Source organism: Malus domestica, chromosome 14, assembly GCF_042453785.1.
Source record: "Malus domestica chromosome 14, GDT2T_hap1".
Taxonomy (NCBI): Eukaryota; Viridiplantae; Streptophyta; class Magnoliopsida; order Rosales; family Rosaceae; genus Malus; species Malus domestica.
In genome coordinates this window covers 7,729,021-7,749,595 of record NC_091674.1, presented here as the reverse complement: position 1 = coordinate 7,749,595, position 20,575 = coordinate 7,729,021, and the positions used below count along the sequence as shown (strand labels likewise).

The window sequence follows — 20,575 nt, the reverse complement described above, 5'->3', positions numbered from 1 at the left end:
ACGATGATCTGAACCGTTTACTTTCTAGTTTTCCCTATCAATATCAGCTCCACAAAAAATGATTCATAAAATGTTAAACTGTTGGATTAGTGTTGTTAAAACTTCAGTGTTTACATAATAACAACGCGCAGCCGAGCGTTCATGTCATTCATCTTCCTGTGATTCAAAACCTGAGGCTCACATCATGAGTGACAAACCCAAAATACAAAATGTTCCAGAGAAGGAAAAAGATGTCGAGTTTCATCTGAAAACCAGCAGAAGACCACCAGGAGAAGCCACAGTTGATCTCAATGAGTTTCTTCAGCAGCTGGGGGTGGGGGGGGGGGGGGGGGGGTACTGGAAAAGGAGAGACAATCAGATGCAACTGCGAAAACAGAAACTTTCATAGCTGCGGAATCTTCGATCGGAGAAGTTCATGATGAATTCGGACACTTTGCTGACAAGAATATCAATTGGGATGCGTTGATTGAGATGCATAGAATTTCAAACCAAGGAGCAGATGCTTGTTCCTTCCCCACTTCCACTGGGAACTTAAAGAAAAATTAATTATAACCTTGTTTACCAGATGGAAGAGTAGGACCTGCTTTCGCGGGAGTTCGTTAGAGAACGGCAATTAGTAGTCACCTAAACATAATTAGCATGTTATGTCGTTAGATTGTCAATCTGATAATCCTCTCCATCCATAACTCTTCAGTCACATCTCTGATCATGAATTGAGAAGATTAGTCCATTGCCCTAGTAGTTGCAGAGACTGCACCGGAGGTGCCGTTTCCTTGGTATGAATCAAGTATCGTTATGCATAACATAACATAACATCAGATAATTGGAGAAGGAAAAGTGCATTAAACAAACTTTCAATTGGTATCAATACCATTAAGAATTATAAATTGTGTTTAATAGGTGTAACTTGTAAGTTTTCCTCTGCTTCAAAAGCAGTGCACGATCTTAGGGGAACTATATCCCCGAGGTATGGCATCGATCACCAAACACAGCCAGTTCGTAGATGCTTGTGGCGGCAGAGAAGCCGATTTTGCGATTTTGGTCATTCATTGCTATACTCTGAGGCACTTAGATACTCACCATGCTCCTCAAAATACTCTATCAATCGCTTCAGGAATGCATCACTAGTCACCGTGTCTGTGTCGCATACAAGACAGCATTGCCTTCTTGCACGTGTTACAGCCACGTTCATTCGCCTGTGGTCCTTCAGAAACCCTACCTGAATTTTTTGAAAATGCTCAAAATTTAATTTCTTGTATCATAGAATATTTGGTAATTGAGATGTCCACCGTCGAAATTTGAAAAAAAAATGCATTAAGAATGGTACCAGGGATACACGAATACCTCTTTTTTTGAATTTGACCGAACCATTGAAATAATGATGGCTTCCTTTTCCCGGCCCTGGAAGCCGTCAACTGTTGAGATTTCCAAATCCTTTAGCTTGTCGTCATTGCTTCTCAACATCCTGAGTAAGACAACCTGCAATACTAGGTCTGATATAAGAGAACAAACAAAAATCGATGCCATTGCTACGAGTATTTTCATGGAATGCTTGATTTTTATCTAGAAGCTATTGTAATCCTTCACCTTATTTAGAGAAATAAAGCCCACAAAAGAAGCAATTGCTTACAAGAACACAGGAAAAAGAAAGAAACTTAAGTACCTGTGCAGCATAAGGAGTGATAATTCCAATATCAGAAGCCTGAACACCACTTTGAACAAGCCTCTTGGCATGGGCAATAGCAACATCGGCTTCCCCCTCATTCAAAGTGCTTTCTTCTTCATCCTTCTTTTCTTCCATGTCACACCTGACACCGATCAGCACAAACAGGCACAACAATTATACAAAAAGGCGTTTCTTTCATTAAAAGAACTAGGAAGGCTGTTAAGACAATGTGGTATAATATCTACTCATTTCTCACAACCTTCAAAATGTCTCTACTAGTCGCAATCCTACACTAACCTAAGAAAAAAGAAAAATAATGGCACTTCATGTGGTGTTACCGTGCTCTACTATGAATGATGGTTTTCCAAACGACATGATAAAATGTCACAACTCACAACACAATGTAGAATTGGCATTAATTTTGAATAAGCAATTATTCCATTAAGCGTTCGTATCAAGCATTTTCACATGAAATTGGCATGAAATAACCAAATAAATGGTAAAATAATCATCTCAACATAAAGCATATCACTGATGTTGTATAGTGTAATACATTTGAAAAATAGTCTATGTTTACCTCAGGCCTAAATAACACGATATCTTGTCCGCATGTTTGTGTCTATGGGTGTGTGCGCGCAGTGTCATTTCAGTATTAGGAACAAAACACCAAAAACACGAACTGGTACCCCTAGGTTTTACTTGACAGTTATCTGATACCAGCCTGCTGGTATTCCTACTGTTTAACATTCCACTCAAGTGCACAATGGCACTCTAAACCAGATTTCAAGAGGATATTGGTGATTTACTTCATATGATTCTAAACCTCCTCCAAAAAAGACAAAAGTATTCTCAAAACAAACACGCTGAATGTTGGGTATATGGCAAGTATACACAGCATACCCAGCTGTGTCTATTAGAAGAAGGGTCGGTTCTGTAGAAGAGGTCGTCTTTACATCCTCCAGGTCCAAAAGCATATGCCCAGCAACACTTGAATGGGCCTTAATCTGTAATGAGATTAAACCACAAAATAATTTAACACAATCAAATGTAATGACTTTAATTTAATTTTCATTTAACATAATAAAAATTCTAACAGTCGATTGTATAGTTCTACTTGGTAAGCCAGCATCCTGGCATGCTCTGAGCACCTTACTGTTGTAAAGCTCCTTTGATGACCAATCCATGATCCGCTCGTGCATGCGGTACTGGACGGTGAGCATAGACATGACTTCATTTCCATATATGTCTGCAAGGCGTTCAAAGAGGGTCCTTCCTAGACCCTTCTTCTCAGCTTCAGCACTCTGAATGGTAGGAGGAAGCTGAAGATGGTCGCCTGCAAGTATACATCTTGAACCCTAAAACAATGAACTCAGATACTTAAAAGTGAATATTGGAACAAGCTGTACATGTATAACAAATTGCTTACAATGTAACTTTTTGGCTTTGGCTTTTGATTAATTTAAAATTAATAAAGACCTTTTCTTTGCTTGCAACCATACAATAAACAGCGCACTTTTCCATGGAGTGCAGCTGTAACTTCAATATTTTACTTTTTCTTCCTTGAATTTTAGTTTCCTCAAGTAACCAAATTTCTGAAAGAACACCCATAACTTTCTTTGAAGTCACCAACCAGCATGCATGACTATGTGAATGCATATGTGCATTTATGGAAATACATATGCAAATTCCTGTGCACATGTTTAAGTATATACCTTTGTATTAGAGCATTACCTTTAGTAAAGCCATCCAGCATGCTATCTCAAGTGCCTGAGCAGCTTCATCAATAATCACCAAATCAAATGAAGTATTGTCAAGCTTGCGAGAAGATGCCCCAGTCAAAGTTGCCAAAATCACATCTGCATTTTTTATTACATCTGTTACAGCTAGCTGCTGCCTTTTACGCTCTTCCCTAGAAAGAGTCCTAAGCTCCTTCTGGATTTCCCTCCTAGTGTTCTTATCTTTGGTCCTTAACAGCTTCCCATTTAATGCCTGGAAAAATGCAATGCAAGTTCCTATGATTAAGCCATGCAATGGTCAGTGAGACTTCAGTCTTCAGCATATTAACCTCTATAATTAAGTCCTACTAAATAAATCTGAGTGTTGAAGGAGGGGGTGGGAATGGATGTGATTAGGATAGATTAGAGTTTTGATCCCTTCCAATGGAACCAAACGAAATAGTACTGCTGAATAAATGAATACTAACAAGTTAGTTTAGTAAAACATCTCTATCAACAAAAAATGAATTGCAACTTTTATTTGAAAGTGCATATATGCATAGATATCAAGTTCAAGGTTCAATTTTACTCTGCATAACTACCTTCATTTCCTTCCGAATGTCATTTGCCAGTGAACTGTTATCCCCTCGCAAGACCTGGCAGAAAGAACAATGGTATATGGTAAGGACAACATTTCAAACAAATATAGGCAAGTAATTATATGATAAAGGGAGTGTCTTAAGAGTATGTTCTTTTTTTATAAATTATCATGACATTTCTATAGTTTGTTGTAACACTGAATTTATCTTCTTATTTTATTTAATTTAGACGAACTAATGGTTTCTGATTTGGTTTATTTTCCAAGGTTGATCTTTTAAGGAGTGATTAATAATTTGATGTCTTGGATCTTTAAACCACATTGTTGGGTAATCCTAATCCCCACATGTGATCTTTTCTTTTCTTATAAAAAGGAATCGTATTTAAAAGTTTTGCCCTATATGCACCATAATATAAAAAAATTAAAGCATCTACTTAGAAATACACATCCATGCTACCACTATCTGTAATAATAGAAGCAGAAATGAAAGTACTTGCAACTGAGGATGGCAGAAGGGTTATATTTTACATCTATATGTGTGTGTACACATTTATACATATTAACAGAAGATGCAAAGAAAGACAAGTATCCATGGCTTGCTCAAACGAAGAATAGGAGAAAGAAGATTAGTGTTGCAGAATGCACAGATATCATATAATATTGCTAATCAGAATAAGTACTCAATATTTATATAAGAAGTCAAATCTTCCATTAAAAAAGAGAAAGAATTAATTTTCTTTTCGTTTTACGAATTTGAAGAATTCGCATACCTGTGCATCCAGTGCACTGTCCAGTACTTGAGGTAGTAAACGTGCAGGATGCCCCAATCTCACTAACTTTACTCTGAATAAAGTAACAGCAATAAGTAATGAGGTAGTAAGCATGCAGGATGCCTCAAACCCACTAACTACTATCTACTTGATGAAACAAAAATCAGTAGATATAACAACGACCAACTTAAATTAACAACAGATTTCATATGTTAAACCGATGATCTCAGCACAATGGGGTGCAACAGACCTGGTGATGATTATTATCAGTTGAAATATAAAATTATTGTGTTTAGTTAATTACTAATATGGTAACAATATGAGCTAAAAATGTGGGTCATAAATCAACTAAGTCATTGGTCAACAAGCTAGTCCTGAATAGCTAACTGAAAATGTCTACCGAAGAAAGATTTTCCTAATTGACATATGGAATTCAAATAAGGGTGCCTCTATTGGTACCCAACTTTTATACAAACAAGTACACCCATTTTTACATCTTGACCCATCTCTTTTAAAAAAACAGTATAAAAACTAAGTGACCAAAAACATTGCCCAACAACTGCACCCAATTCACTCAACTCCATCAAACTCAACCACTGAACCCAACAAGGAAGCATCTCTACTGAGGTCTATGTGTAGATCTCTAAAGTCTTCGAATTTTTTGTATATTCAGTTAAAATTGGGATAAAATATGGGGTCAAAACTTAAAACTTTGGAATCACAGTAGGACATACTACGAACAGGTGATATGAAATGCATATATAAAAGTCAAAATCAGTTCTTTATGTACTCATAAGATTTGAACTTTTGGTATATGGTCTGCAACCTTAGAAATAGAATGACAGCAGAACTAGTGAAAGAAAAATAAACAAATATAAGAAGAAAGGAGAGGGAGACCAGAGGAAGTATTACAGAAAGCTTATATTCGAATTTTTTGTTTTTTCGGTTAAAATTTGAATAAAAGATGGGGTTAATATTTGGAATCACAGTAGGACATACTACGAATGGGTGACATGAAATGCATATATCAACATCAAAATCAGTTCTTTATGTACTCATAAGATTTGAAGTTTTGGTGTATGGTCTGCAACCTTAGCAATAGGTTGACAGCAGTACTAGTGAAAGAAAAATAAACATATATAAGAAGAAGGGAGAGGGAGACCAGCAAAAGGATTACAGAAAGCTTAAATTCAGGACCTTGATATTTCTTTTTGCTATAGTTAGAACTAAATTTTCAATTAAAAACTGAAATCCTCAAATATAAAGGCAGTGAAATACTTGTGGCGTGCAAGTCGCTCAACAATGTTGTCAACAGCAATATTTGAAGCAGCACATGCAAGAATCTTTGATCCACGTTTAACTTCTTGCAAGATAATTTCCACCACAGTTGTAGTCTTTCCCGTGCCAGGAGGTCCATGCAGCAAAAATACATTCTTTGATGACAGGGCCTTTGAAATGGCATCTCTCTATGGAGCAAAGAAAAGAGAAAAATTAAAATACAAAAAGAAATGCAGAAGGTGCTTTAGATACTGAGAAATGAAACAGGGATAAACCTTGAAATACTGTATGCATGAAAAGCGAACTTGGATTAAGATGCTCATCAAAATAAAGAGGCACAGATACACAAAACAACAACAATAGGCATGGTCCTATATTGGTCAACTAATATTCAGAAGTACTCAAGGAAGAAATAACTTATCAGCTAATATTTGCTTAATCTCACAAAGGAGATCTAAAGGTGGAATTATTTGAACAAATAATAGCAGTTTTATTCATTATGTAATTCAAACCCTAATTGTTAATAATACACAAGAAATTGATATAAAATAGAAGAGGCTATGATATCCTTAGGAACCCAATGGAGCAATTATGTGATCCCGTACGTGATGACATTATGTGCAGTGCGCACACACGTATACAGTGATAAAAATATGCATGCATTTAAATAGTCTATGTTTGTGTTTGTTGAATGCATGTTTGTGTGTGTCATTCACTGAAGCCGCTGATTCAGAAGAACACCATTAATAGAATGTGTGATATTAACTCAAAATGACACATTTTGAGTGGAGGACCGTTATGATTCAGAAGAAAGGGGAAAAAACATAGAAAATGTTCAAAATATTAGGCTTAAGGACCTGAGAATGATCAAGGTTTTTGTTAAATGGGGTAAATGTGACATCCTTCTTGGACACTGTTGGTGTCCTCTCTCCAAATAAGACAGGAATTAAATCAGATGCGGGGCCCTTCTGCACACCTTTGCTCAATTGTATCAAGGCATCCTTCATCCTACGATATGTCACCTGAAACGAGCAGGTAATATTTTCAGCATTTTTTCCAATGACTAATAATCTGGCAGGGAATGAGAAATTAAAGATCAGTAATGCCTACATAGACAATCGACTACTAAAAACTTTGATTGTTTCCTCATTGAGAGCAATATTAATGGTAGAAACCAAATTTTAAATAACATTCCATGTCAATGATCAATATGATTTCAGGTAGGAAAGCTTTAAGAATCATATCACCATACTAACTAAACTGTAGCCTCTAAAGCAATGTCACAATTGAGGAAATTTGAGGAAATAAATCGAAGACTTAAGAATTTGAATTTCATACCTCATTTCCCAGTTTCTCTAACCGTAGAGGACTATTTAAACCATCTTCAGGAACATCATCAAAAGCAACAATGATTGATGAGTCCTGTTTAAAAAGCGCCAGCAAACCACCATCACAAGTAAGCTCAAGAGCATGATCCTCAACAACTAAAAATATGGTGACCAAAAATGCAAGCATCCCTGCACAGAATTACCTTTAACCGATAAACTACACCTTGTCCAAGAGCAGAGGCCCCCAGATCAGCCTTATTTGGTTTTAGAACAACCACATCATGGGTGCTAAACTGCAAATTAAAAGAAGAGAAAATAATTGGACAAACTGTGGATAGTATGGTATAATTTGTAGCTGGGATATCCTTCAATATGTTCGTTAAAATAACCACATCTAGCCTTGAAGTAATTTTACAACACAGTAAGTAGAGAAAACATGGCAATAAAACTCACTGAGCGTGTAGAAGCGGGAATATGGATTGCTCACCTTGTGGGGAGGAAGAACATCTGCTTTGGTGGATTGAAACTCAAGAAGACTCTTCCCCATGAGTCCAGTCTATTCTCAAAACCAAAGATATAAAGAGTTATTAGAACATTTTTATTGTTCAATGCTACACATGCCAAATACAAAAACTGTTGGCTTCAACAGACTGCATTCCTTCGTAGAAAAAAAGTTTCACCGGAAGAATTCCTATTGTTACTGAAAATGTCATCCGTGTACGTTTTTCTAATATGTTTTGACAAATGCTGCAACTCACCTGATCACTAGAGAAGTTCTCATGTAGTATCTTTAAGCAAACATTTCTATTAAAAGAAAACTAAAGGTCTGTTTGTTTAGACAAGACAGCTTCAAATTCTCTGGCAGTTAAAGCAAAACCTTTTACAACCCTTATGTTGCATTGAAGCCAAAAGTGGAAGAAAATCAAGCAAAACATATTCTACAAAGCATTATCCTAAAAAATTCTTCTGTCAAAACAAACTGAACCTAAGCATTTCTTTCTCTCTCTCTTTTCGGGTCGCCTCCGATTTTCCAAGCAATCGAATAAAGCTCGAAAGCAATAAACGGGAATCCATAGAAAAGGGGAAAGCAAATGCAACACTTGGTACCTGAGCATCAACACATTTCAAATTGAGAATGGTGGAGCCCTTCTTCTGAGCAGTGTCCAAGTTTCTGGACGACCCAGTTATGATGGAGGCAGATATCTCAGCTTCCTGATTTCCAAATTAGGTTAGCTCCATAGAAGTCCATTTCTTTGCGGCATAACAACAATCAATTGGAGTGCATGGAAACAAAAGCAGGAACAAAACTTCATGATTGATTGGTTATAGGGTGAGAGAGAGAGAGAGAGAGAGAGAGAGAACCTTTTCGAGGTCGATAAGAGGGGCGGTGGTGGAGATGAACTGTTGGAGAGTCAGAGCCGGCGATTTCTGCTTCGTCTTCCCTCCCTCCATTGTCACACCTATGGCTGTTGCTGCTGCTGCTGCTCTGCTTCTGGTGATTTGATAATTGCAGAGATGAGAGAAAGCGGTCTTGGACCGTTAGACCATCTCCGATCCTGATCTAAAATCTAAAAATATTTAGCCTACAAAATTTAGGTTTTAGCACAGAAATAATTTTTTTACTCCAACCTTTTGACCTAAAATTTTAGCTCCAGATTGTAAAAAAATGAATTAAGGCTAATTTTTATTAAATTAACTTTTTTTTAAAAAAAAATTATGTAGACTATCCTAAATTAATTTTATGAACATTTTAACATAAAAATATTTAAATTCCGATAAATTTTGAGTTTTGTGTGGATATTTGAACAAAAACATAGGTATTTATAGAGTTTTTGGTTGAATTTTAATTTAAATATTTTAGCCGTTGGATTTAAATTTGGACCGTTAAATCTTTTTTTTTACCGTTAGATTTGATTATATTCGATCTAAGCCGTTTGATTCAATATATATACATAAAAAACTAAAAAAAAAATTGAACTTGGATGATATAAAGTAGCCAACGGCCATTTTTTGCATTGTGCTGATGATATAAAGTAGCCAACAGCTACTTTTTGCATTGAAAGCTGGGGGAACACCCCCCACGTGGGGTTGCTTTTCTTCAGCAGAAATGTGGGGCCCATTTTACTTTGTGGCTTAAAATGTGACCGAAATTTAGCCCCCATTTGGGTTTTAGGTTTTAGATTTATTTTAGATCATGGGTTGGAGTGGGTTTTGGGGGGGAAGGAGAATTTTAGGTTATAAGTCATGGTTGGAGTTGGTCTTAGTGAGACGGTTATACGCACCGTTTTGAAAAGGTATTTTTTATTTTCCTATTTTCAACTATTCTTTTAACCGAATTTCTTTTCGACAACTCACCAACTTCGTCTCTCGTCTTTCTTCTAATTGATCAATGTCGTTTTTTTATATTCACCTCTGCATATCAATCTTGTCTAATAAGACTTGCTACGGAGCTATTCATTTTTATTTACGCAAAAATCGCACGACTTTGCCCAACCAACTTCGAAGTCCAAAACTAGGACCTGGACAACCATTTCATCCAACTTGTCTGAGGGCTTGGGTAGAGTCTCTCTACCACACAGACGACTAGAGCACAAGAATATCTCGTCTACTTAAATGCATACGTACATGTCATTCGACACATTGAGATAACTACTGCAATCATGTAAACCACCTCAAGATACAACTAAAGGTTAGGGCCAAATAACCGGGCCACCCTTGCTCTAGCTCAACGATATGATCGAGTTTGCTCCTTCTTCAATGCCTTTAAATAGAACTAGAGGCCTTCAAGCTTGGGACTCTCGTCAAATTCAATCTCTATGATTATATCTTGAATGATTCTTCAATCAACCCAACTGTTTTTCAGCACAAAGCCAATTGCTCTTCTGCAAAAACCAACTCTCAAGTCCTCAGCTACAAACTCAAAGCCTTCATTCAAAGCAAACACTGTCTACATTCTTATGTGAGATTGTAACTAATAAATTGTTTGCAAGCATGAGATTTGATACAATTGAAACTTTGTCCTATCCTACCTGACTACATGGAACTTTATGTTCCAAAAAAAACTTTTATCTTTTGATGGAATTAAAATGTGTGAATGCTTAGAAAATTAAAACTCGAGATGTTAGACGGTTCGTTAGAGCACCTCTAGCGGGGGAGGTTGCTCGGGGGCCAGTGGATCAAACAGTAGCAAATTGCTGGGGGGATGACCTCCAGCGTAGGGAAGCCCGAGCGACGGGCGAGGCCCGAGGAGCAGGCCCGTCGAGGATTGCCAGCCCGAGGGCTGCGTCAGGCGCGTGCATTTCACGCGCGCGTGGGCACGAGTCATCTGACAAAAAAACAGGACTGGGGCCCGCGAATTCAGTTTTGAAAAGTTACCGTTGAGGAAGCCATGTGGCTTCCCCATGTCCGTTCGATTGAAACGGTCCTATTTTATGGACCATTGGATTTCCAACGGTAAAAAACATTTAAAAATCTCATTTAATTTCATCTGTTTGATTTAAGATCAACGGTCCACGTTATTAGGCTTTGTAAATTAAAAAAAAAACAGTTTAAAAATCTCAAATGTTACCGTTGAGACACGTGGCACAATCTGGAGTGTTGGAATTTAATTTTTTTTAAATCCAATGGCAGAGATTAATTAGGTGAATAAAAATTTAAAAAAAATGTAAAAAAATTCTTAAAAATCCGAAAAAAAAATTATGAAAAAAAATTGATTTTACTTTTCTATAAATACCTTCTCATTATCTTCTACCCTACACCACAATTTCATATTTTCTCAACTACTTTCAACCACATTCCTATCTTTCTCTCAAAGTTTCAATCCAATTTTTTTCCAACAAAATGACTACTCAACCAGGTACGAATTGGACGCTTTCTTGAAGATGTTGCGTTGTGTACTAGTTGGGTTCAAGTTGCTCATGATTCGATTACGGGTAATGAGATGCAATTGCGAGAAATGTGGAGTCTTATTCATACCAATTATCTTGAGAAATTACTTAGTCAATCGTTTAGTACGTGGAGAGACGCCTTGGCACAAGCTAGTGGTAATCTTCGAAGTGGGGAAAATTTAGCGAATCAGGTAACAATATATTATTTATTTGTTTGTATTTTTTGTTATCTACTTTCATTATATTTATTTGTTTGTATTATTTGTTTGTTACCTACTTTCATTATAATTATTTGTTAGCTACTTTCATTATATTTATTTGTTTGTATTATTTGTTACCTACTTTCATTATAATTATTTGTTAGCTACTTTCATTATAATTATTTGTTTGTATTATTTATTTGTTACCTACTTTCATTATAATTATTTGGTTGTATTATTTATTTGTTACCTACTTTCATTATAATTATTTGTTTGTATTATTTATTTGTTACATACTTTCATTATAATTATTTGTTTGTATTATTTATTTGTTACCTATTCTCATTATAATTATTTATTCTCTCGCATTGTGTAGGAACTTCAAGCACAAGCTTGGTATGGTGCCAAAACCAAAAGCAAAAACAAAACATTCACCCCGTTTGAATGTTGGAATATTGTCAAAGATTGTCCTAAATTTAGAGTTGTGCATGTCGGTTCAGAAGTTTTCATGAACATCACCCCTCTACACTCTACACCCGAGCATGCCTCGCATGATCATGATGAAGATGATTATGAAGAAGTGCCTGAAATGCCCCCCGTTGAACAAGCGTCGGGGTCGACCCGTTTTCCAATTAGACCTTAAGGTAAGAAGGCTTTAAAGAGAAAAGGTAATGCTTCCAAGAATGATTATGCAAAGTATATGGAAGATCTTGCCCGCCAAGGTGAATTGAATTTGGCCCTGGAAATGGCTAAATTTGAGGCTGATAAGGCTAGAGAGGATGCAAAAGCAGCTTTTGAGAAAAAATTTGAAGCTGATGAGAGAGAAAGAGAACTACTTCGGCAAGAAAGGGAACATAGAAGAGAAGAAAGAATGGCTGAACGAGATCGTGACATTATGAAGGAGTCTTTAGAAGGGAAGTCTCCAGACTCTAAATATTTTTGGAAGTAAGAGAAAGCGGACGTGGTGCGAATGAGGCGTGTAAGAGAAGCGAGAGCAAGAGAAGATGGTCCTAGCACCACAAGAGAAGATCATCCTAGCACGACAAGAGAAGATCATCCTAGCACCACAAATTGCTTATGTGATGGTTATCATCCATTCACGAACCCATAATTTTCCAATCAATTCGGGTTGTAATTTTTTATTCATTGAATAGAGTACTTTATGTTGTTTCCAATTTATTGAATTTAGTACTTTATTTAAACTAAAAGTATATTTATTTCATTTGGTAATTTATTGAATTTAGTACTTTATGTTGTTTCCAATTTATTGAATTTAGTACTTTATTCAAAACACATTTAAACACACCAAATAAAATAACATCAACACACCCAAAAAACACACCAAATAAAAACAAACACCAAATAAAATAAAATTACATTTGAACTCACTAAATGAACTAAAAAAACACACCACATAAAATAAAATAAACACACCAAATAAAAACAAACACCAAATAAAATTACATTTCAACTCACTAAATGAACTAAAAAACCACACCACATAAAATAAAATAAACACACCAAATAAAAACAAACACTAATGAACTTAAGTATCTTCAGCACCCCTCAATTCCCACTGGTGCTCTATCAAGTCAAGTTGGCGGGCATTGTGCATATATGACCTTTGAAGTGCAGTATATCGTTGAATGATCATTTCATTGTAACGTCCATCCCTTTCTAATGGCTCATGTTGCACGGGCTCATCGGTGGCGTCATGAGCACAATATATACGTGTTCTTGAATTGTTCATCGTGTCTGGCTCATATTCATCAACGGCTTCATAATCGTACTCATTTTCCACAATCATGTTGTGAAGAATGATGCACGTCATCATGATGGATCGAAGCAACTCTACATCAAACAATCTGGCAGCACCCCTGATGATCGCCCAGCGAGCTTGGAGGATACCGAAACAACGCTCCACATCCTTCCTGCACCCCTCTTGACATCTTGCAAAGTGTTTTTCCTTTGCACTTCGCGGACGTGGCACTGTTTTGACAAATGTTGACCACCTTGGGTAAATTTCATCAGCTAGGTAGTATGGCCCGTCGTACATACGTCCATTGACCTCATACATGACTTTTGGTGCCTTTCCTTGCAGGACATCGTTGAACACTAGGGATTGGGCAAGGATGTTGAGGTCATTTTGAGCTCCCGGAACCCCAAAAAAGACGTGCCAAATCCATGTATCAAAAGATGCCACCGCCTCCAAAATGATACTTTTTTTATCCTTTTCTGTCCCCATAAGCGCCTTGCCATGCACTTAGACAATTTTTCCAAGTCCAGTGCATACAATCAATGCTTCCAATCATCCCTGGAAAACCTCGCATCTCGCCTTTCTTTAGAAGCCTTTGCAAGTCCATATGAGTAGGTTTCCGGAGGTACTTTGCAGTGTAGATAGATTCGATTGCCGAACAAAACCTCAACAGGGACTCAGGAATGGTTGATTTTCCCATCCTCGTTATCTCGTCCACTTGGTCTGCAGTTGCTCCATATGCAAGCATCCGCAAGGCAGCAATAATTTTTTGCTGAGGCAGAAGACCCATAGCACCAAAAGCATCCGGCTTTTGCACAAAGTAAGAATCATGGTTGCAAACAGCGCCCATGATTTTGTTGAACAAATGTCGTTCCATTCTAAAACGACGTCGGAAGTATGCATCAGGGAATGCACTGTTACGGACAAAATAATCGTCCAAGAGCTCCTGACCTCGTCGTTGCCTGTTTCTATCAATGTTTACAGCACGGTTGGGCCTGCAGATATGAGCCACAGCTTGGACGACTCGACGGGATTGTGAGGCTCCTGCCATTCTTGATTCGTCATCTCTTCGTCTACGCTCGTCATCCTCTTCCATCTCATTTTGGGCCCAATCCCCAACATTGAACATTCCTTTTGATTGGTTAAACAATTCTTCCTCTTCTTGCTCGATTTCCCATATCATCTTTGAAGAAGAAGAAGAAGACATTGTAAGAAGGAAGCAAAAACTATGAATAATGATAGGGCTTTTGGTGAAGAATGAAGCAAAAACTATGAATAATGATAGGGATTTTGGCGAAAAAGGAAGCAGAAACTATGAATAATGATAAAGATCTTGAGAAAATTGGTGTGAGATTTATGAGGATGGATTGTGGATTATATGGAGGATTTAGAAAGGATTAGGTTGTAGATAATGCCACGTGGCATGCCGTCATTCGTTAAAAATCTGGTGAAAATCTATCCTTAAAGATTGTAATTGGATTGTGACACGTGGCACGACGTGATTGGTTAAAAATCTTATCAGAAATCCATCACCAATAATTGTCTTTTCAGATAATGACACGTGCCTTGACACAACAATTAAAAATCTTATCGGAAATCCATCACCAATAATTGTTTTTGCGGATAATGACACGTGGCGCAACGAGAACGATTAAAAATCTTATCCGAAATTACAAATAAAATTATTAGGGTTATGTATTATTTTATAAATAAAAAAATACTAATATTTTATTGCCAATTGCTAGAGCTATTCAATGCAGGGATGAAGATGCAAAAAACAATTGCCAGGGAATGCACTGTTCATTAAGGGCAGTTACTGTTCATTAGGTGGATTAAATAGTGAATAGCCTTGGGAAGGGCTCCTACACTGGAGTTGCTCTTATAGATGTGTTGGATGCCTAAACCGCCTAAATCAAATCGCACCACCAAACCGACCGATCAATAATGGTGGTATTTGTCAAAATCAAACTAAAGCAAACCGTTTTAATTTTAGGAAAACTAATGAAAAGAGCTTGAAAACTTTGAGTTTTAATGATAAGGACAAAATAAAGGGTAAAATGAATAGTACCAAGATTGACTTTTTAGTGTAAAAATGTGGTTTTTCGTTAAAATGAACAGTACCAGGTGCTTTTCGTTAAAGTTCCCTTTAATTTTTGGTGTCAAACAGAATTAATCCGAATTATATTTTTCTTTTTTCTTTTTTTTTTATTTGAAAAAACCACTACATTTTATCTATCCATGTGAGTAGTTTAAATGGAGTGTAATTTTCAATACAAGAAATATGACCAATAGAAGGATAGAGAAATACTCCATCACATAAGATGTTCCCACGGACAAATGTACACTAGAGTCTTGATATTTGTTTGTTATCTGGGCAAATCAACATGAATCTCCACATCGACAAAAACATATGCGCCTAAAATTTAAACATTTGAAACTTAATCCGTCACTCCAGAAAATTACACAAATAAATAACAACTACAACGGCTAACTGGTGACAACGGCATCCCATTTTCTACAACAATCTATCTTCCTCCCTACGTATATAAATCTGTCTTCCCCATAAGAATAAGCGAGGCCTACGCAGCTGGAGGTGAGTTGCCCTTTCAAGCACAATTGTAACTCTTTTCAAGCATACACATCCAGCTAACAATAACCTCACATTCTTCCCGCAAAACCAGCCACAACATTGATACAAAAGATATGTCACAAGTTTTATACTACAAGACGGAAAGCAAGAGGAATACCCGATCTCCACCCTCAATGCCTGCCAATGGAAGAATGTCTCTGGGCACCAGGTGGTGCAGTTGGCCTTGGGAAGTGATAGTTCAACTGTTCACCGGCAATTTGGGGGGCTTCCACATAGGGGCTCTGCGACACCTAGTATTAAAAAGAGAAAAAAGATAAAGCATTAATAATACAACAAACGTACAAGGGTTTCTACTTTCTACTTTCTCCCCACTCATCAACTCTCTCATCATCCCCCAAAAACAGGAAAAACGTAAAACATCTAGTTTCAGCTGTATTGGTCTCTATTATGGTTCTTACTCGTGTGTTTCACATGTTTACAGTAACTTTCCTTTCTATTCTGATCATTTGAAATGTGTGATTGTAGTAACAGAATTACGTTGGTTGTTAAAAAATAAAATAAAATAAAATATTCCCATTGGAAATTTAATAAAGCCATTACCCTAACCACTATTTAAGGTCATTTCACTTTCTGTTGTCATCAACGAGCTTAACTTACGGTTGTACTTGTAATCTTGAGTTTAATCAAATTGTTCTTTTTGTATTTTTGTCATTTTGTACCTCTCACAATGGTGTCAAATGAGTTGATACTGTTTGTTTCCAGCAAGTAATACCTTGTTAGGAATCATTTATAATTAGAAAAACGCAATAAAAATGATGCAAATGTGGAATGACTGTTTAAGAAGTACATAACAGTCATGTCCCAAAACTAGAAAATACCAAGTGTCAAAAACTATGCATTCTGGGCCGTCTTGAAATGCTATTTGATGAAATCCGAACAAGGATATACACACAAAATGAGTTTATCAAACGTGAAGATACCTGTGGCTCAAATGCTGTGTAAGATGGCTCTTCCAGATTTGAGGACTTTGGTGTTGTTATAGGAGACGAGGTATCATAGCTTGATTCACTTCCATTCAGTTTATGGACTCTACTATTTTGTGCAGGTTCACCCTCATTCCCACCGGTTGACTTGGTCCTCTACAATAAAATGTCATAGCTTCCATATGTATTAGACAATGGAGATTACAGCAACAAAAAATCATAAAAATAGGTTAAGAAAACAATACCTGGAAGATTCTGCCAAGAGTTTTCAACCCCTTTGCTCGCGCACGGAGTTCCTCTTTCTTGGCATTGCTGTCTTGAAGAACCTAAAGATCAAATGAAAAATTACAATTGAGACCAGATTTTCGTTCATGTTTTAGATAACTACCAAATAAAACAGTGGGGGAGCAACCAACCATCTGACAAACACGAGAAAGAGTGGCCTCGATATCAGCCACATTAAGCTTCCACAGGGAATCAATCATCAACTTCTTGTGAGATTGCATGTATTCTTCGAGCTCTTCCTCTGTGTAATTTCCTTCTGCACTTAGCTGCTTTTTCATGTCTTCCTGCAGCTGGAGCAAAGCAATTGCACCTGAAATAAATATAAGTCCATTAACCAAAGCAATATTAGCTTAGCCAGCAAACTTGTGTGCATTTGTGAGAATGTATCCCTTACACATGTCAAAAAAACACAGTAAACACATGAATATTCTTTTCCTGTCAAATATTTGAATACATACGGATGAAGTGGATTGGACTCTATTAGTTTGGGAAAGATCAGTCCCCACACCCTGGTTAGGCCCATAGGTCAATTAATTATTGGAGCCAAAAGTTAGTCACCATGATAACAAAGATTTAGGACACGACTGTCAATGACCAAATCCAGAATGATCTGCTAACCTGTTGCTGCTGTTACTTGGGATTTAATGAAATGCCCTTTATTTCTAAACCACTCTGCAACAAATGGCACGCCCAAATATATTGCTTTCTTGCCTAGCTCCTTTGCTGATTGTCTGGCATATATGTAGCCAATCGTATTCAACATATCAACACCATAGGCTGTTGAAAATAGACAATATCATTGAAAATGACAGTGAAAATTAGATAATAATCATAGAAACAGATCCATAGGGCATTAATAAACATCTGAACTAAATGTCAATGTATTTATAGAAAGTACCAAGGAACTAAAATCACCGATATAACTAATATTTTAGCCAATATATCACAAAAATCAGGGGAGGGGGGAGGGTTTGAACCCAAGAAGCAGTGGGTTGGAGAGGAAAGCCCTATCCACCAGGGATTCCACCACTTGCAAGTTGCAGTAGCAAAGTAATTATAAGTTAACCGTGTTACAAATTTATATGTTAAATGAAGCGTTATTTGTTAGTTTTGGATTTTAAAGAAATTTCAAAGATAATTTGTATGTTTTTATTTCTAGTTTCTATTATTTTAATTTTTCATCCATATTTCTGCCAATATCGATATCTTTTGATATTTCGCTGCAATTCAACTACCGAAACCGATATTGAAATCCTCGGAAAGAAGAAAACAATGTAAACCCTAAAATGGCAATGCTTCATGGATAGTGTTTTCAGGATCTCATCTTGTATGGTCCCAAAACCTCATCTAATTTTACACGAGCCAACTTAAAAACAGTTGAAACTTGAAAATATTATATTCTTGTCAACCAAAAGCACCACACGCAATGAATTACCTGCATTGGAAAGCCTCGCAACTTCAGCTTCAGCATGACTAACAAATTCCTCTTTGTTGCCTTGCACATATTGGTTGAGTCGATTTTTTAGTGTTTCTGCAAGCTTTTCTTCTCTTTCCTTTTGAACAACCTGCAGTAAAGGGATATTGGCAATTTTGCCACACATTAAGCATTCTTTAATGATAAAGACTTGTTCTTTCCAAAAAAAGATAGAGGTTTGTTTGTCCAAAAATCAAACTGATTAAAAGGACGAGGTAGAAGATGCAGGTATCCAATTGGTGAATCCGGGGGCAAAACCCAAATTCGTGGTAACGAAAGAAACAATTAACTTCGTATTACCAATATATTAAATGTATGGCTCCCAATTTAATTTCAAACGAAGTTGTTCCCATCCATCAAAGAAAATTACAGGTAAACTGGGTCAGTGAGAAAAATTAAACAAACTGTACCCGCATTTTCTCTTGCAACTTTTTGGGATCAAACTGTTCGCCTTCTGTGAAAATATCTAGGGAAGCCATTGATGCCATGGCTAGCTGTCCAATATATTCCTCGAAAAGCTCACTACCAAAAAGCATGGCGAAGATCGCTGCAGGATCAATAATTGCGTCGCTGAAATAAAAGGAACATTTTGAAAAATGTTAGAAGCACACAACTAAACACACACATTGCGATACGCACAGGAAACCCATAAGGTGTCACTGTGTCAGCCACCTTTTAGATCTTAAAATTCATATATTAATGAAATAAGAGAACAAAACTAACGTTGAAATCCCTGATTTTCCATTAGCATCATATGCTTGGCGTTGGCTTGGGTCGCTTAACACTTGGTAAGCTTCTCCCAAAACCTGAATCAAATGTGAAAAAATGTAAATATACTTGGTAAGCCTACACTAGATCAACGAAAGAAGTTACTATTAATTCAATTTCAAGTCCAACCCTCTTCACAAAACAACCTTCCCACAGTAGACCATCATTACACATGTTGCGGAAATGATGGTATAAAGGGAGAAAAGGGGTTGTGAATCCAGTATCGAGAACTTGTAGTTTCTAAAATACAAGTTCGTGAAAGTAAATAGCAACTTTCTCATGTCACAAATGCATTGTAGTGACCATAATTTATAATTTGATGGGCATTAATTTAAATGAAAATCAAAAGCAAGTCTTACCTGAAAATTTTGTGCTGCAAGTGGATCATTTGGGTTTTTATCTGGATGAACCTGCCTTGCCTGCAATCCACACAAAATCCAAAAGAAACCAAAATACTCAATTTTATTTACATTTGTTGGAAATGCTTGTTAGAAAAGCACTTCTGCCCAGACTGAAAGGGCTTCTATTAAAACCACATCATAAAATTTAAGAAAAATGCGAGTGCTTCCTAGAAAAGCACTTGAACTGCTTGCTTCCTGAAAGAATCCCATAGCAGGTGCTTCTTTCAAACATTGTCAGAAGCGCTTTTGATGATCTAAAAGCACTTCCAAACAGGCCCTAACACATGCAACTGATACAATTAACATCGCTAAGTGTTGTTAGCAACATGGGTTGGATCTAGTATACTTATTGCCTAATCGATTGAGGAAGAAGCAACTGATTACGAATCAAAACTTCCGATTAATTACCGCTAATCAAAATTAAAGCGAATATTAATAATAATAATTCTCTCAGTTTCCGCTAAAAATTAACTGACCTTCATGTAATAAGCTTTCTTGATCTCCGCCTCGGTGGCGGACGGGCTGACGCCGAGGACGTCGTAGTACTCCGTTTCCTTGACCATTTCTTCCGATCGGTCAAAATCTTCGCTTCGCAGTTTGGAGGGAGGAGCCAAAAATAATAATAAAATAATAAAAATAGAGAAGAAAAATAGAGGAGGAGGAAGAAGAAAAGTAGGATAAGAGAAAATAATAATCGAAATAAATAAAAAGATTCCCTTTCCTACGTCCCCACGCAGGGACGCGCTATTGCCGCATAATATTTAATTTATTTAGTACTACCACCTCCTATTCCTAAGTCATTTATTAAATTAATTAATCTTTGTTAGGACCAAAATTTTTAAAATTAAATTGATTCGTACAAAGACCTTGGACAAC

General features: G+C 36.7%; 2 protein-coding genes across 2 annotated transcripts; both read right to left on the bottom strand.

Annotated features, from left to right (window-relative positions):
• Window positions 1-823: 823 nt before the first annotated feature.
• Window positions 824-9,138, bottom strand: LOC103449728 (uncharacterized). Its single transcript, XM_029092166.2, has 15 exons — window positions 8,718-9,138; window positions 8,463-8,567; window positions 7,843-7,911; window positions 7,559-7,648; window positions 7,366-7,449; window positions 6,885-7,049; window positions 6,028-6,215; window positions 4,750-4,822; window positions 3,984-4,037; window positions 3,398-3,655; window positions 2,815-3,021; window positions 2,567-2,670; window positions 1,664-1,808; window positions 1,345-1,479; window positions 824-1,219 (listed from the first exon to the last, which is right to left on the bottom strand). The coding sequence occupies exons 1-15, from the start codon at window positions 8,805-8,807 to the stop codon at window positions 1,043-1,045; spliced, it is 1,944 nt and encodes a 647-aa protein (XP_028947999.1). The 5' UTR covers window positions 8,808-9,138; the 3' UTR covers window positions 824-1,042.
• Window positions 9,139-15,495: 6,357 nt separating this feature from the next.
• LOC114821001 (chaperone protein dnaJ 10-like) lies at window positions 15,496-20,487 on the bottom strand. The gene is made up of 10 exons (XM_070812302.1): window positions 20,176-20,487; window positions 19,658-19,717; window positions 19,254-19,336; window positions 18,941-19,100; window positions 18,492-18,621; window positions 17,675-17,833; window positions 17,188-17,366; window positions 17,017-17,097; window positions 16,769-16,927; window positions 15,496-16,078 (listed from the first exon to the last, which is right to left on the bottom strand). The coding sequence occupies exons 1-10, from the start codon at window positions 20,260-20,262 to the stop codon at window positions 15,959-15,961; spliced, it is 1,218 nt and encodes a 405-aa protein (XP_070668403.1). The 5' UTR covers window positions 20,263-20,487; the 3' UTR covers window positions 15,496-15,958.
• Between the last annotated feature and the right edge of the window lie 88 nt (window positions 20,488-20,575).